The 14,413-nt window shown below is 36.9% G+C and overlaps 3 protein-coding genes and 1 long non-coding RNA gene across 4 annotated transcripts; 3 read left to right on the top strand and 1 right to left on the bottom strand.

Moving 5' to 3' along the window:
* Nucleotides 1-368: 368 nt before the first annotated feature.
* Nucleotides 369-3,793, top strand: LOC116023610. Its single transcript, XM_031264614.1, has 4 exons — nt 369-802; nt 911-1,836; nt 1,967-3,184; nt 3,285-3,793. The coding sequence occupies exons 1-4, from the start codon at nt 369-371 to the stop codon at nt 3,791-3,793; spliced, it is 3,087 nt and encodes a 1,028-aa protein (XP_031120474.1).
* A 7-nt stretch (nt 3,794-3,800) lies between these two features.
* On the top strand, nt 3,801-4,939 carry LOC116023081. Its single transcript, XR_004099360.1, has 2 exons — nt 3,801-3,925; nt 4,583-4,939. It is a non-coding gene; the product is annotated as an uncharacterized LOC116023081 (long non-coding RNA).
* Nucleotides 4,940-7,583: 2,644 nt separating this feature from the next.
* LOC116023609 lies at nt 7,584-8,995 on the bottom strand. Its single transcript, XM_031264613.1, has 3 exons — nt 8,797-8,995; nt 8,003-8,696; nt 7,584-7,896 (listed from the first exon to the last, which is right to left on the bottom strand). The coding sequence occupies exons 1-3, from the start codon at nt 8,993-8,995 to the stop codon at nt 7,584-7,586; spliced, it is 1,206 nt and encodes a 401-aa protein (XP_031120473.1).
* Nucleotides 8,996-9,878: 883 nt separating this feature from the next.
* On the top strand, nt 9,879-13,123 carry LOC116023779 (cell differentiation protein rcd1-like). The gene is made up of 9 exons (XM_031264791.1): nt 9,879-10,096; nt 10,967-11,044; nt 11,269-11,358; nt 11,737-11,779; nt 11,888-11,994; nt 12,216-12,311; nt 12,611-12,801; nt 12,878-12,947; nt 13,021-13,123. The coding sequence occupies exons 1-9, from the start codon at nt 9,944-9,946 to the stop codon at nt 13,078-13,080; spliced, it is 888 nt and encodes a 295-aa protein (XP_031120651.1). The 5' UTR covers nt 9,879-9,943; the 3' UTR covers nt 13,081-13,123.
* Nucleotides 13,124-14,413: the final 1,290 nt, after the last annotated feature.

Raw genomic sequence — 14,413 nt, 5'->3', positions numbered from 1 at the left:
TTTATTTTATTTCTTAATTCAATTCAAATCAATTGTTTTTAGTTCATTTATCAATAGCAATGCTAGGTACCCATGAACCCAAATTTAATTTTGTTCATCACAATTTCCTTGGGTTAATTGTGTCATTTTGCAAACAGATTCACAAATCTTCCTAAATGACCAACGTACATCTCAAACAATACCAATACGGTCAAATATATCAAAACAATGCATTGAACCACAAAAAGAGTTGGGTCTAACACCAACACCAAATATTGGTATGTTATTCTAATTGCAAGTTTCTAATGCAGCTATTATCATTGTATTAAATTTTATGTAATCATATTGACATATATATCTAAATTGCTTACATTTATGTAGTTGCATACATGGATATCGGTGACCCAAACAATATATGTGAACATTGCAATGCAATCTATTGGTATGAGGAGCGTGTTAATAAGGCAGTGCGTAGCGGAACAACTAAATATTCAACGTGCTGTGGTCATGGGAAGATCAAATTGCCAAAGATGGTGCCACCTCCAAAAAGGATTTTCAACTTATTCTTTGCAAGAGGAAAGAAACGGAATGAATTTCTAAAGCACATAAGAAGCTTCAATAACATGTTTTCTTTTACATCCTTGGGGGCTAAGGTTGATAAATCAATCAACCTTGGAAATTGCCCACCAATATTTAGGATAAATGGGCAAAATTATCATTTGATGGGAGGATTAATGCCCGATCCTGGAAAGAGTCCAAAGTTTGCTCAATTATACATCCATGATACAGAGAACGAAGTAGAGAACCGCATAAATGCATTCAGGTAATACGATGCTCTATTTTTTTAATATGATATTAGTTACTATTAATTTAGTATAACAAAATTCTAACAACAATATGCTAATCTAATGTAATTGAATTTTTTAAATAGTGGTGCTGACCCCAATGACCAAACGCATGTTGATATAGTTCAAGATATCAAGCAAGATCTAGATGAGCACAATGTGTTGGTGCAATCATTTCGTTGGGCAAAAAATCAGATTGACAACAATCCAGAAGTTAATTTTAGGATGAGGTTGATTGGTAAGCGTCAAAGTGATGCAAGGACGTACAATCTACCCACTGTTTCAGAGGTGGCTGCTTTAATTGTTGGCGATCTAGACCACACACTCGGGCAACGGGACATAATAGTGGAGACCAAGGCTGGATCACTCAAGAGGATAAACGAGCTCAACCCAGCGTATTTGCCATTGCAATATCCCCTTTTATTCCCTTTAGGCGAAGATGGCTATCGAGAAGACATACAATACTGCACAGCATCCAATAAACCAACCGCTGCTAGGGTTCGGGTATCGCAGCGTGAATACTTTGCATACAAGATACATGACAGGTTCGGTGAACTGTCTTTGCTGTCATACGCCAAGCGATTATTCCAACAATTCTTGGTCGATGCATACACGATGGTAGAGTCGGGCAGACTACAGTACATAAGAAATAATCAGAAGGCATTGCGGTGTGAAGCATACAAGGGGTTGTCTGACGCGTTAACAAGGGGAGAGGTTGATACAAACAAGCAAGGTAAGCGAATCATCTTACCGTCGACATTCACTGGCGGTGCCCGATATATGATTCAGAATTATCAGGATGCGATGGCCATATGCAGACATAAGGGGTATCCAAACTTATTTATAACCTTCACATGCAACCCAAAGTGGCCTGAGATCCAAAGATATATGGACAAATGCAACCTCAACGCAGAAGACAGACCAGACATTGTATCTAGGGTCTTCAAGATTAAGTTAGATGCTTTAGTCAAAGAGATACGCACTGGCAAGCTATTTGGTATTGTAACCGCAGGTAATTTTACTAATTCCTTCTTATTTCCTTTCTACAAACATGACATCAATAGCAAATTTAAATAGTATTACCTACCTGTTTCTGTATTATTCAGTTTTTGGGTGTTAATATTTTTTTTTAATATATGCAGTGATTTATACTATCGAATTCCAAAAACGTGGATTACCACACGCTCACATTCTCATATTCCTCCAAAGGTTGTCAGAAGGATTTTCAGCTAATCAGATGGACCAGATCATATTCGCTGAAATACCCAACAAGGAACTAGACAGTGAGTATTATAAAGCTGTTGGGGAATTCATGATGCACGGCCCATGTGGACACGAAAGGCCTAAATCTCCATGCATGGTCAATCAAAAGTGCTCTAAACATTTCCCTAAGAAGTTTGTTGAGGTATCCACATTGGACGAGGACGGTTACCCTATCTACAGGCGTCGTGAAAATGGTGCAACAGTTGAGAAAAATGGGGTTCAGTTGGACAGCAGGTATTGTGTCCCGCATAACAGGTACTTACTGTTGAAGTATAAGGCGCATATTAACGTAGAATGGTGCAACCAATCAAGATCAATAAAGTATTTGTTCAAATATGTCAACAAAGGGAATGACAGGGTTACTGCTGAATTCTACAAGACCACAACTGATGCCAACGAGAATGCAACTGTGGATGAAATTACCATGTATTACGACTGCCGGTACGTGTCCGCTTGCGAGGCAGCATGGCGTTTGTTGTCCTTCGATGTACAACTAAGGCACCCGCCCGTTGAGAGATTAAGCTTCCACTTGCCAGATTCCCAAACAGTTGTGTTTGAGGATGATGATAGGATCGAGAATGTTTTAAATAGGCCGACTGTCAGTCACAGCATGTTCACCGCATGGTTTAACGCAAACAAGAAATATGTTGAGGCTAAAGAGTTGGCTTATATCGACATGCCAAACAAATTTGTATGGAAGAAAGATATTAGGGAATGGCATCCTAGGAAGAGGGGGTTCGCTATTGGACGCATATTTTTTGTACCTCCCGGCAGCGGTGAAGTCTACTACTTGCGATGTCTTTTAAACGTAGTTCGTGGCCCAACGAGTTTTGAAGACATCAAGACAGTTCAAGGTGTTGTATACCCAACCTTTAGAGATGCATGCTATGCTAGAGGGATGCTAGACGATGATAGAGAATATATTGATGCAATTAATGAAGCAAGTCATTGGTCAACTGCCAATTCTATGAGAAAATTATTTGTCATTTTACTGACGGCAAACTTGGTGAATCGGCCAGAGAATGTCTGGAATCACGTCTGGCACCATCTATGTGAGGATGTGCAATTTAACAAGAGGAAAATGTTGAAAGATATGGGTAAGTTCTTAATTCAATTTCAACACAATTAATTTTCATAATAAGTAATCTTTTGCTCTGTCATTACTGAAATCGATATGTCTTAATTCTATAATTACAGATTTGTGTTTGTCTGATGATGAGAAGAAGAACTTAGGACTTCTTGAATTAGATAGGTTGTTGCAGATGTACAACAAGTGTTTGAAAGATTACCCTGATATGCCAATCCCAAATTACGATGATTCTTTATTCTCGAACAATCGATTGTTGTTTGACGAGCTCAACTATGACCGACAGGCAATGACAGAAGAGTATGAGACGATGGAAAAACAATTAACTGATGAGCAGTTAGTTGTTTACGAAACTGTTCTGAGTGATATACAACATCAGAAAGGGGGGCTCTTCTTTGTATATGGTTATGGAGGTACAGGAAAAACATTTGTCTGGAAAGCGTTGTCTTCGAAGCTACGTTCTACTGGGGATATTGTGCTAAATGTTGCTTCGAGTGGGATCGCCTCATTGCTCTTGCCAGGAGGTCGAACAGCTCACTCAAGGTTCGCTATTCCAATAGCAATTAATGAGGATTCAACTTGCAATATNATTTCTCTGTTTCTTGAAATAAATTATTAAATAATTCTAATGGTCTTGTGTGCTTTGCAATAGATGCTATTGAATTGTAGAACTGAGATCTGCAAAGTGCTTGGGATGACAGAGGCCCAATGTGAGCTGTCAATGGGCATGTCTGGGGACTTTGAGCAAGCGGTGAGGAGACTTTCTCCACATTTCTGGAAAACCTTATTCAGCATACATTTGTACATTCAGTAATTTTTTTGTTGCAATGCAAAAGCAGAAGTGCTAAAATTATGTTTCGTGTCTTATCATACTTGTGCAAGTAATGGGCATACAACGTCTAAATCCTGGAATGATATCTGTTGAATTTGAAAGATTCACAGGCCTGGCGGGTGGAGAATAGCAATCACCCGCCAGTTAGGGGGAAGCAAGATGAAGAATCAAGGAAAGAGAAGCCCCACCCGCCAGTCCTGTGAACCTTTCAAATTCAACAATATCAATTGAAGTGGCTATACTTTTCGGTCAAGAGCACCCTTCCCTTAGATATTGGCAATTTCCAAGACTTGTTTGCTAAATCAAAATGGCAAAATCTTTGCCATCTTGCATATTTTCACTGTTTTTAAAACTGGGATGGAAATTCCTTGTTGCAATTTCAAACTGCTGGAATCTATCCTCATTTTTCTTGTGGCACCATACTTTAATCTTTCAAGAGGAGAGTGAAAGATTCTTATTGATCTGATGATATGATGTTTTTTGTTATTCTATTCCTTTTAAGCATGCTTGAAATATATGGAAATTGGAGCTGGTTTTCTCTGGGTAGCTCAATGATAGCTTGTTTCATGCCTGCAGATAGAAATGGGCAGCACCAATGTCAGAATTGGATCAACCATATTTGGACCAAGGGAGTATCCAAAGAGACAGTGAAGTATTGCTGCTTTTGTTTGTCTTCTCAAGTATTATTGTTTTCTAGTGTATGTAGTTCTTTCTAGTCAATTATTGTTGAAGCTTTGGCTTTTAGGTTATTCAAAATCATACAGCATGGTCCCATGATATTAAAGTATAAAATAAATAATAATATTTTGTATACGTTGGGGTGTACTTGCATACATTTTGACTTTTTGAGGACACCCATTTTCCCTTTTCCTATTAACCAGCATTTTGTACTGTACACTACAATTTATGTAATATATTAACACTTCAGTCAAACTTTTGTTTTTGCTTCAACTTCAGTTTCATGATTTAAAACAACAATATTGTGTTATATAATCATTTAATATTTGTATTTTTGAACATTACTTGTATTATTTGGTTCTTCGATTTTTTTTTTTTATTAATGTTTTGTAAACACAAAAATTTGTGCGAAATCATTTCATGTAACTATGTAACTATGTAAGACATATGTGTTATTATTTACAAGGTAATATTTATTTTATATTTTCTCAAACATTTTTAGTTCAAAAGAATCTAAACCCCGTCACTGGATTGAAATAAATAATAGGAAGCACATATATTATATAACTCTTCCACCACAAGTGTTCACTTTTGTTGGACACAAAGTAAATAAAAATTATAATTCACATTTTTTTAATTAATCAGAAAATTATATAATATCTTCTATAATAAAAAAGCCAGAAGAACCGCATTAAATGCAGTTCCCGCCCATGAACAAACGGCGTAGTTTTGGATATAGAAACAGTATAAGCGGGAATGGCGANACAAACGGCGTAGTTTTGGATATAGAAACAGTATAAGCGGGAATGGCGAAACAGTGCAGTTTTGGAAATAACAACGTTATTAAAGGACATCTTCTAATATAATACATCTTCAGAAAGGAAACATAATTAATTCAAATACTAGGCTTTGTGGGGCACACGTCTGTAAACAAAATCATTCCCTTTTCATCGGAAAGGGAATCGTTGCCGACGGTTCAACATCCCAGGTATGCATTCACCGGGACGTTGCCGACGGTTCAACATCCCAGGTATGCATTCACCGGGAAGGCCAAAACGTCCATTAAAACGCAGACATATATATTACAGGTTAGTGAACCATCACGAATAAATGCAATATACAAACGGCAAATCAAATCAAATTCAAGGTGATATCCTATTTGCATTAGAACTTCAGGAACATGGGGATGTATTGTCTGTTGAATGAGTTGACGACGTTTAAGAGGAGGAGTGCTGTCAAGGTTCGAGTGGTTAGATCCTACACTGTAATGGAAAGGAGGGGCTCATCCGAGATCAAGAGTAAAGAGCTGGTTCTGCACGACGAAGAGGTATCTTTCATCTTCCAATTTTCTGCAAAAACGTAATTATTTAGTATTTTGATCGTATCATAATTTTATTTTTATATATTTGTTAACTGTTGCTATGTACAGGCAACTGTAATACATGCCTGTATACCAAAGGATGTTCTACCAAAATTCCCCGAAAGGTTTTTAGAAGGGAGTGTCTATTGTTTCAAAAACTTTTATGTTGTTGCAAATTGGCATACCTATTGTTTCAAAAACTTTTATGTTGTTGCAAATTGGCATACGTACAAGACTAGCATGCACGAGTTCATGCTGCAGTTCAATCATGAGACTATCATGAAAGAATCTAGGTCTGAAAATTTCCCTTACCACATGTACAGACCCATACCCTTCCATACTTTGAAAAGTAATCCAGCAATAGATGTCAAGCAATTGATTGGTAAGATCCTTTAGCTCTAAATATGCAGTTCTGTTTACCAATACTGTTTTAGACTATCTCTAAATACTTCATGTCAATATAGTTCATTTTTTCTGACTGTCTGCTGTTTTAGCTCTAAATATGCAGTTCTATTTACCAATACTGTTTTAGACTATCTCTAAATACTTCATGTCAATATAGTTCATTTTTTCTGACTGTCTGCTGTTTTAGCTCTAAATATGCAGTTCTATTTACCAATACTGTTTTAGACTATCTCTAAATACTTCATGTCAATATAGTTCATTTTTTCTGACTGTCTGCTGTTTTAGCTCTAAATATGCAGTTCTATTTACCAATACTGTTTTAGACTATCTCTAAATACTTCATGTCAATATAGTTCATTTTTTCTGACTGTCTGCTGTTTTAGCTCTAAATATGCAGTTCTATTTACCAATACTGTTTTAGACTATCTCTAAATNTAGTATTATGTGAACTTATTATGTATATTACAATGATAGAATCCATAGAACTTACTTAATTTGTGATTTCTGCAACAGGCAATGTACTTAAAAAAAAACATGATATATTAAACAGTACATGTACAACTATATGAAAATGCAAAAGCTACAAATTATTAAAAACTTCATGGTACACAACATTCGTAGTATAGTTACTACTCTCACCACCCTCATTCTGAATTAGAATTTTTAACCCATCCGGGTTACTAATCCTTGAAGCAGCAACATATAGTTGACCATGAACAAAAACCGACTTCTTTAGTAGTAATCCAACATGTGTTAAAGTCTCCCTTGACTTTTGTTGATAGTCATCGCATATGACAGCATTAGAGGAAATTGCCTCCTTTGGAATTTGAAAGGCAATCTTGTATCAGTTGGAGTCATTGACATCCTCGGAATCAAGACTACATTACCGGCATTGTGGCCTGCGACAATCTTAGCTTCTACAACATGATCAGATAACCTAGTAATGATCAATCTTGTACCATTACAAAGTCCCATTGAGTGATCTATATTTCTGAGCAACATGACGGGGACCAATCTTCAAAGTTAAAGAATGGTTGGGTATGCCAGAAGCTTTCAAACCATTTAGGAATTCAGGAGTATGCATATCATATAGTATACCATTTGTTGCATCAGACTTACAAACTGTGTCAGAACTTAGGTAGGTCTTGCTCTCAGCACATGCAAACCACTCATATATTCATTGACCTCGTTTACCACATCTAGTGTTGGAGCAAGTATGGCACGATTCTCCATTTGTTGTAAGTTAGACCCACCCTGCCTAAACATTGGAAAAATAGTATCAACTATTGTAGAGATGTAGTCACCATTTGATGGCAATAACATTTCTTCTGGTATTTCAACTTTTCCGTGACCGTCATTAGGACCACCTAATATTCCATTTCCTATATCAGCCAACCACGCAGCAAATCGTTCAATGTGTTCCTTTCTGGCTGAATCATCAAGTGTCCTAAGACGCAAATTTTGGTTAGTCGAAGGACTTTGCAAGAATCCCAAAGGTAAGATGAGTTTATTGCAGCTGAAACAATATCTTGCCTCGAACCTTTAGGAATGACAGGCAATATTTGCCGGAAGTCACGCCTAGCACAACAGTCTTGCCAATGCCGACACGTTGCCTCCATTTATGTACACTGTTAGGATCACAGTGGCGTAACAGATCGCGCATTGTCTTATCTAGAGCCTCAAAGCAGTGTTTGTGCATCATCGGTGCTTCATCCCATATGATTAGCTTGGCTTGGATTAACAATTCCGCCAGTTGACTCCCTTGGCATATATTGCAAGTTGAATCCTCATTAATTGCTATTGGAATAGCGAACCTTGAGTGAGCTGTTCGACCTCCTGGCAAGAGCAATGAGGCGATCCCACTCGAAGCAACATTTAGCACAATATCCCCAGTAGAACGTAGCTTCGAAGACAACGCTTTCCAGACAAATGTTTTTCCTGTACCTCCATAACCATATACAAAGAAGAGCCCCCCTTTCTGATGTTGTATATCACTCAGAACAGTTTCGTAAACAACTAACTGCTCATCAGTTAATTGTTTTTCCATCGTCTCATACTCTTCTGTCATTGCCTGTCGGTCATAGTTGAGCTCATCAAACAACAATCGATTGTTCGAGAATAAAGAATCATCGTAATTTGGGATTGGCATATCAGGGTAATCTTTCAAACACTTGTTGTACATCTGCAACAACCTATCTAATTCAAGAAGTCCTAAGTTCTTCTTCTCATCATCAGACAAACACAAATCTGTAATTATAGAATTAAGACATATCGATTTCAGTAATGACAGAGCAAAAGATTACTTATTATGAAAATTAATTGTGTTGAAATTGAATTAAGAACTTACCCATATCTTTCAACATTTTCCTCTTGTTAAATTGCACATCCTCACATAGATGGTGCCAGACGTGATTCCAGACATTCTCTGGCCGATTCACCAAGTTTGCCGTCAGTAAAATGACAAATAATTTTCTCATAGAATTGGCAGTTGACCAATGACTTGCTTCATTAATTGCATCAATATATTCTCTATCATCGTCTAGCATCCCTCTAGCATAGCATGCATCTCTAAAGGTTGGGTATACAACACCTTGAACTGTCTTGATGTCTTCAAAACTCGTTGGGCCACGAACTACGTTTAAAAGACATCGCAAGTAGTAGACTTCACCGCTGCCGGGAGGTACAAAAAATGCGTCCAATAGCGAACCCCCTCTTCCTAGGATGCCATTCCCTAATATCTTTCTTCCATACAAATTTGTTTGGCATGTCGATATAAGCCAACTCTTTAGCCTCAACATATTTCTTGTTTGCGTTAAACCATGCGGTGAACATGCTGTGACTGACAGTCGGCCTATTTAAAACATTCTCGATCCTATCATCATCCTCAAACACAACTGTTTGGCAATCTGGCAAGTGGAAGCTTAACTCTCAACGGGCGGGTGCCTTAGTTGTACATCGAAGGACAACAAACGCCATGCTGCCTCGCAAGCGGACACGTACCGGCAGTCGTAATACATGGTAATTTCATCCACAGTTGCATTCTCGTTGGCATCAGTTGTTTAATTTCAGTCCGTGCAACGCACGGGTATCATACTAGTAATCTTAATACAGTAAAAATTGGAATTGATATGTCTCATGAGACTTAGTTCAATGGTTCAAACTTCAAAGATCATTGCGCAAGTCTTGCTTCAATGGAGGGCTCCCAAGTCCCTATGATAATGTATTAAAAAAAGTTGTTTTGGGAGGAATGTATAAAAAAAATAAAATTGGAGTTGATGTACGAAGTGGGTCGAGCGCGTTGGTGCACCGTAAGAATTGCAGCGCTCCCGCTACTATTGCGTCACCTTCCCAACCGTTTTTTTCCTTTTCTTTCAAATCGTTCCCGCTTCGCTCATTGCCACAGTGGAATTCCTTTAAGACGAGTGAGAAGTCGCAAGAAGAAAAGTGAAATGAAAAGGTAGAAGAAGAAAAACGAAAATCAGTATCGCGAGCTGATGGCTAATCTCCCTCAGGATCCCTCCATGACCATGAGGGGCGCCGCCGGAGTTGAGCCCTACAATGGCTGGAAAGTGCAATCGGCCGAGGAGCTCTTAATCGACATCTGTAACCCTCAACTTCGAGAAAAAGCTCTTCGCCAACTCTGTGAGGTCCGTACACTCAACCTCTGTCTGTCAAATTTCCTTTGCAGTAACATACCTACCTTCACTCCTTTTTTGGTGTGTCTGAAATGATCGAGATCAAACCTTGTCTAGTTTTGCGCGTTTAGTTATTTGGATGAAAACTTAATTACCTGTTGTTTCTGTCAGATCTTTGAATTTTACAAGTGAAAGCCTGTTACTAGGCTGTACAACTTTTTCAACAAATCATGTAATTCACACAGCAAGCATTTGTATAACAAAGTATATAGATGACGACAGGATTTACTGAATTCACTAGTGATCACGGATGGCGTTGAATTCACATTCCATTGGAATACTTTGTAACTGTTGTGATGCAATGCAAACTGAAATGGTGCCACCTGAAGGAAATGCAGATTTATTCACTAAATGTCGTTAGGTGCAATCCTGAATGGTTCCTTGAACTTCTTGTTTCTTACTTTCTTTAATTAATTTTGGATATTTTCAGTTATGAAAAGTAATGTTGGGTGAATAACTATTCTTCTTCCCTGTGTTGAACAATGGTTTAGTGAATCTAGGTTAAATTTACATTGTTTAAGTGATGAAATATGGAAAGCATATGGACTTTACATTCTCCTGAAATATAGGAGACAACAAGCTACTTATATGCAGTATATTTAAGCTTAAAGAAACTTTGTCAGTTAATTTATCAAAAGGTAGAGACAATTAAGTCTGGTCTTAATAGTAATACCTTGTTAGATCTTATATAAAATTTCATTATATTTGAAGTTCTTATATACTTTTAAATTTTTATATGTTTCACTATATCTCATAATTATTAATGTGTTAGTCATGAACAATGATATTGTTATATTATATTTTTGGTTTACTGATATACAGAAACATAGGGAAGAATTATTTCAAGTTTTAGCCCCTTCAATCTGGAAATCATTTGGTACTGTTGCTGCACTCATAAGGGTATTCTCCCACTATTTTCCCATAATTTAGGATCTCTGTCAGCTTACTTTATTTTACTTCTTTCAATAATGATTTTCTTATACAAATGAACAAAGGATCAGGAGTCAGTCAATTGATCTCATAGTATTATCAATTGTCTTTAAGGATAAATAATATTCGAAATTAGTGACTGCTTGTGGATGTAAGTACTTGTGCTGTAAGCTTCTCTGCAAACTTGATTGCAGGAAATTATTTCCATCTACCATTTATTGTCACCACCAAAGTTGACTCTTGAACAATCAAATACAGTTTGCAATGCACTCATTGTTCTCCAGGTATATGGCCTTCTCTGTTTCTCTACATGCCAAAATCTTATGCTATCTGTTAATAACTTATTATTTGTATCAATGATAATATACTAGTAGTGAACAATTGGATTGTAATAGTTATCTGAAGGCATTTCCATAAAAAATGAATTTCATATACCAGGAAAGAAAGTTGTGCTGGTTGTTGCAATATAACTCCACTTAAGTAGTCATTGCTAGGGTTTGGTTCTGTATAAAGAGCAAAAGATTGAGAAGAGAGTGAAGGACCATCTTGTTGGGGGTGGGGGGGATAGCAATTTTAAGAATTGATGCAGTCTGTATGTCCTCATTTTCTAAAGATGGCCCTCGTATTTCCAAAGTTAATCAGCTTTGCACTATATTTTGCAGTCTTTAGCTGTTCACCCAGAAACCCGAATACCCTTTCTTAATGGTAAGTTTCTTTCAGTATGTAATTAGTTAATAAGAAATGTTCCATGCGGTAGGACATGGAAGAGCTTATAAAAAGAAGTGCTTCTGACTGGTCTCTTCTGAATTGCAGCTTGTATTCCTTATTATGTGTATCCTTTTCTTAAGCCAACAAGCTACTCAACACCTTTGGAAAAGCTCAGAATTTCAAGCTTATGCATCATTTGTGGCATTGTGAAGGTAATTTAGCTATGCATCCAATGCATGTTGTCTTCTTTCTTGTACTGCTAGCTATTCCTGCTTGTTATTAAATAGATATTGATTAATTTATTTCAATTACTGGATTGAGACTGACACTCTTGAAATGCACATTGTAAGACCTCTGATTTTTTATTTCACAACTTCATAACAAATCAAAAGATATAAATCCTTTTTCATTTCTTTTGGTTGAATCTTTCCAGGAGGGTGAAACTAAAGCTATCGAGTTTCTTCTAGCTACAGAAGTAATGCCCCTGTGTTTGTGCTCAATGGAGATTGGTGATACACTATCAAAACAAGTTGAGTGATCCAGGCCTTCTGTATTTGTGTGTTGTGTCATGTGTGACATGAACAGGTGTGCACAAAAAAAAAAAAAAAGAAGAAACAGAACTTACAAAAGCCATCCACATTTGGACTTACAGTTATGTTGCAGATGATATAGCTTGGTTTCTTTATTTCGGCACCTTTAATGTGTGATGTAGCATTTAGCCCTTCTAAGACATCCTAATTTCATGTTTTTTACATTTTTTGGACAATGTTTCTGTGATAATGACCTACACTTGTACAATGCATCTGAATAATGAGCTTGTGGTGATAGGCTGCAACATTCATCCTGCAAAAACTACTTTCACATGATATGGGTCTGGAATACATTTGCACCACAGTAGCACGCCTTTTAGCAGTAGTCCAGACGTTGAAAAATATGGTGGTTCTACTTTCCGAGAAGCCTTCATCTGAATCGCTGAAACAAATAATTCAGTGCTACATTCGGTTGTGTGATGATTCCAGGTTTCTTTGCTGCCTCTCTTTAACTTCCTTTCCACTTTTCTCACAGAAATTCTGCCTCAAACTTCCTTTACTGCAGGGCTCGTGATAAACTCAGGTACTATCTCCCAGATAGGCTAAGAGATGCCGCCTTCTCTAATTGCTTTGAAGTAAGGCATTGTCATCCATAGCTTTATCCCCTTTTATTGGATTAAAATTATAACATTGATTCTATTCTGTCAGGAGGATCCAGATACTAAGATCTCGCTACAGCATTTGCTTTGCATAGTAAACCATGCTTGATTTGCCCAACGAGGGTGATAATCTCATTGGATGTGCTAGCTACTTCACTCTCTAATTTGTTTGCAGTTACGGATAGATCCTTGCTCCAAATGCAAATTCATCAAAGCGTATCGGAAAAGCTGTAATCTCAATACCAATATAATACTAAAAATTTTTTGTTCCTGTCATTGATGATATGATGTACATGTACTGATGTACAGCTGTATTTGGCACGTTGATGCTGTTTCCTCTACTGCAAAACTGAATAAAGTTTTATGATAATTGAATGATTCATTGCCCTCCCTCTGTGGATTCTCTGCCATGAAAATAAGATTAGGCTGTACAAATTTCAGTAATAAGCTGCTAGCTTGTACCTTGATGGTGCATCACGTTAAATGATTGCTTTTGTTGATTTATTTGTATATAGGAAATCTTGAAAAGTGAGATAAGGGGATGGTATCTAATCTTGTTATCATCAGGGACCATTGTCACAGCCTCACAGCAGGCCACACAACATGCAAATGGATTTTATTCACAAGTATCAAATCAAAGGCTAAAGTGAAATGAAATTAAAGCTAGTCTCCGTTCCTGTATCAACTACGTAAGGCAGGCTAAAAGGGATAAAAAGGTTTTGGACTTTATGACATTTAAAAAAGATGAATCTAGATTCTAGGATGCTGAAATACATGATTTAACTTATAATTTAATTATGGTATCTTATTGGATATATTATTACGTCAAAATTTCAATCTATACAATTGTAAAGAGATTTGTAAACATCTCTACAAGAACGAACCATGACACTAGCGTAACTTAATTGAATATTTCATTCCAATTAAAATATTAAATTAATAAATAAACTATTTGTATATTATATTGTCAACAAGCTGAGTGTGTGTAAATAAATACGGAGCGGTGGCGAATCTGTTGAAACCAAAATTCAGCTTAGTTGTGTTTCTGCATAATAATATAATTGAATAATAATAATGGTGAATCTAGCTGGATCTGAAAAGCAGGTGGGCAATATGATAGATACATTTGTGGCCTGTCTCCACTGAATCCGAGCCCACGTACGGTGCACCGTGCCCTCACCGTGGCGTTGCATTAATTGCTTACCTCTACTCTCAAAGATCTAACCTTTCCTTTCTTTATATACTCTAGGGGTACATTGGTCCCTTAACTTTCGATAAATTATTCTGTGGATCTGAATTTAAAATACACACTTACATACTGAATGTTTACAATTTAAATTGTGAACATTCAATATGGAAATGAGCACAGATCCATGGTATAACTATTGTAACTTTCAATATGGGTATATGGTCAAAAGTAATTACTGATCTTTGTTCATCAA

Source organism: Ipomoea triloba, chromosome 6, assembly GCF_003576645.1.
Source record: "Ipomoea triloba cultivar NCNSP0323 chromosome 6, ASM357664v1".
Taxonomy (NCBI): Eukaryota; Viridiplantae; Streptophyta; class Magnoliopsida; order Solanales; family Convolvulaceae; genus Ipomoea; species Ipomoea triloba.
The sequence above is the reverse complement of the archived record's forward strand: the minus strand, read 5'-3'. Positions and strand labels throughout refer to the sequence as shown.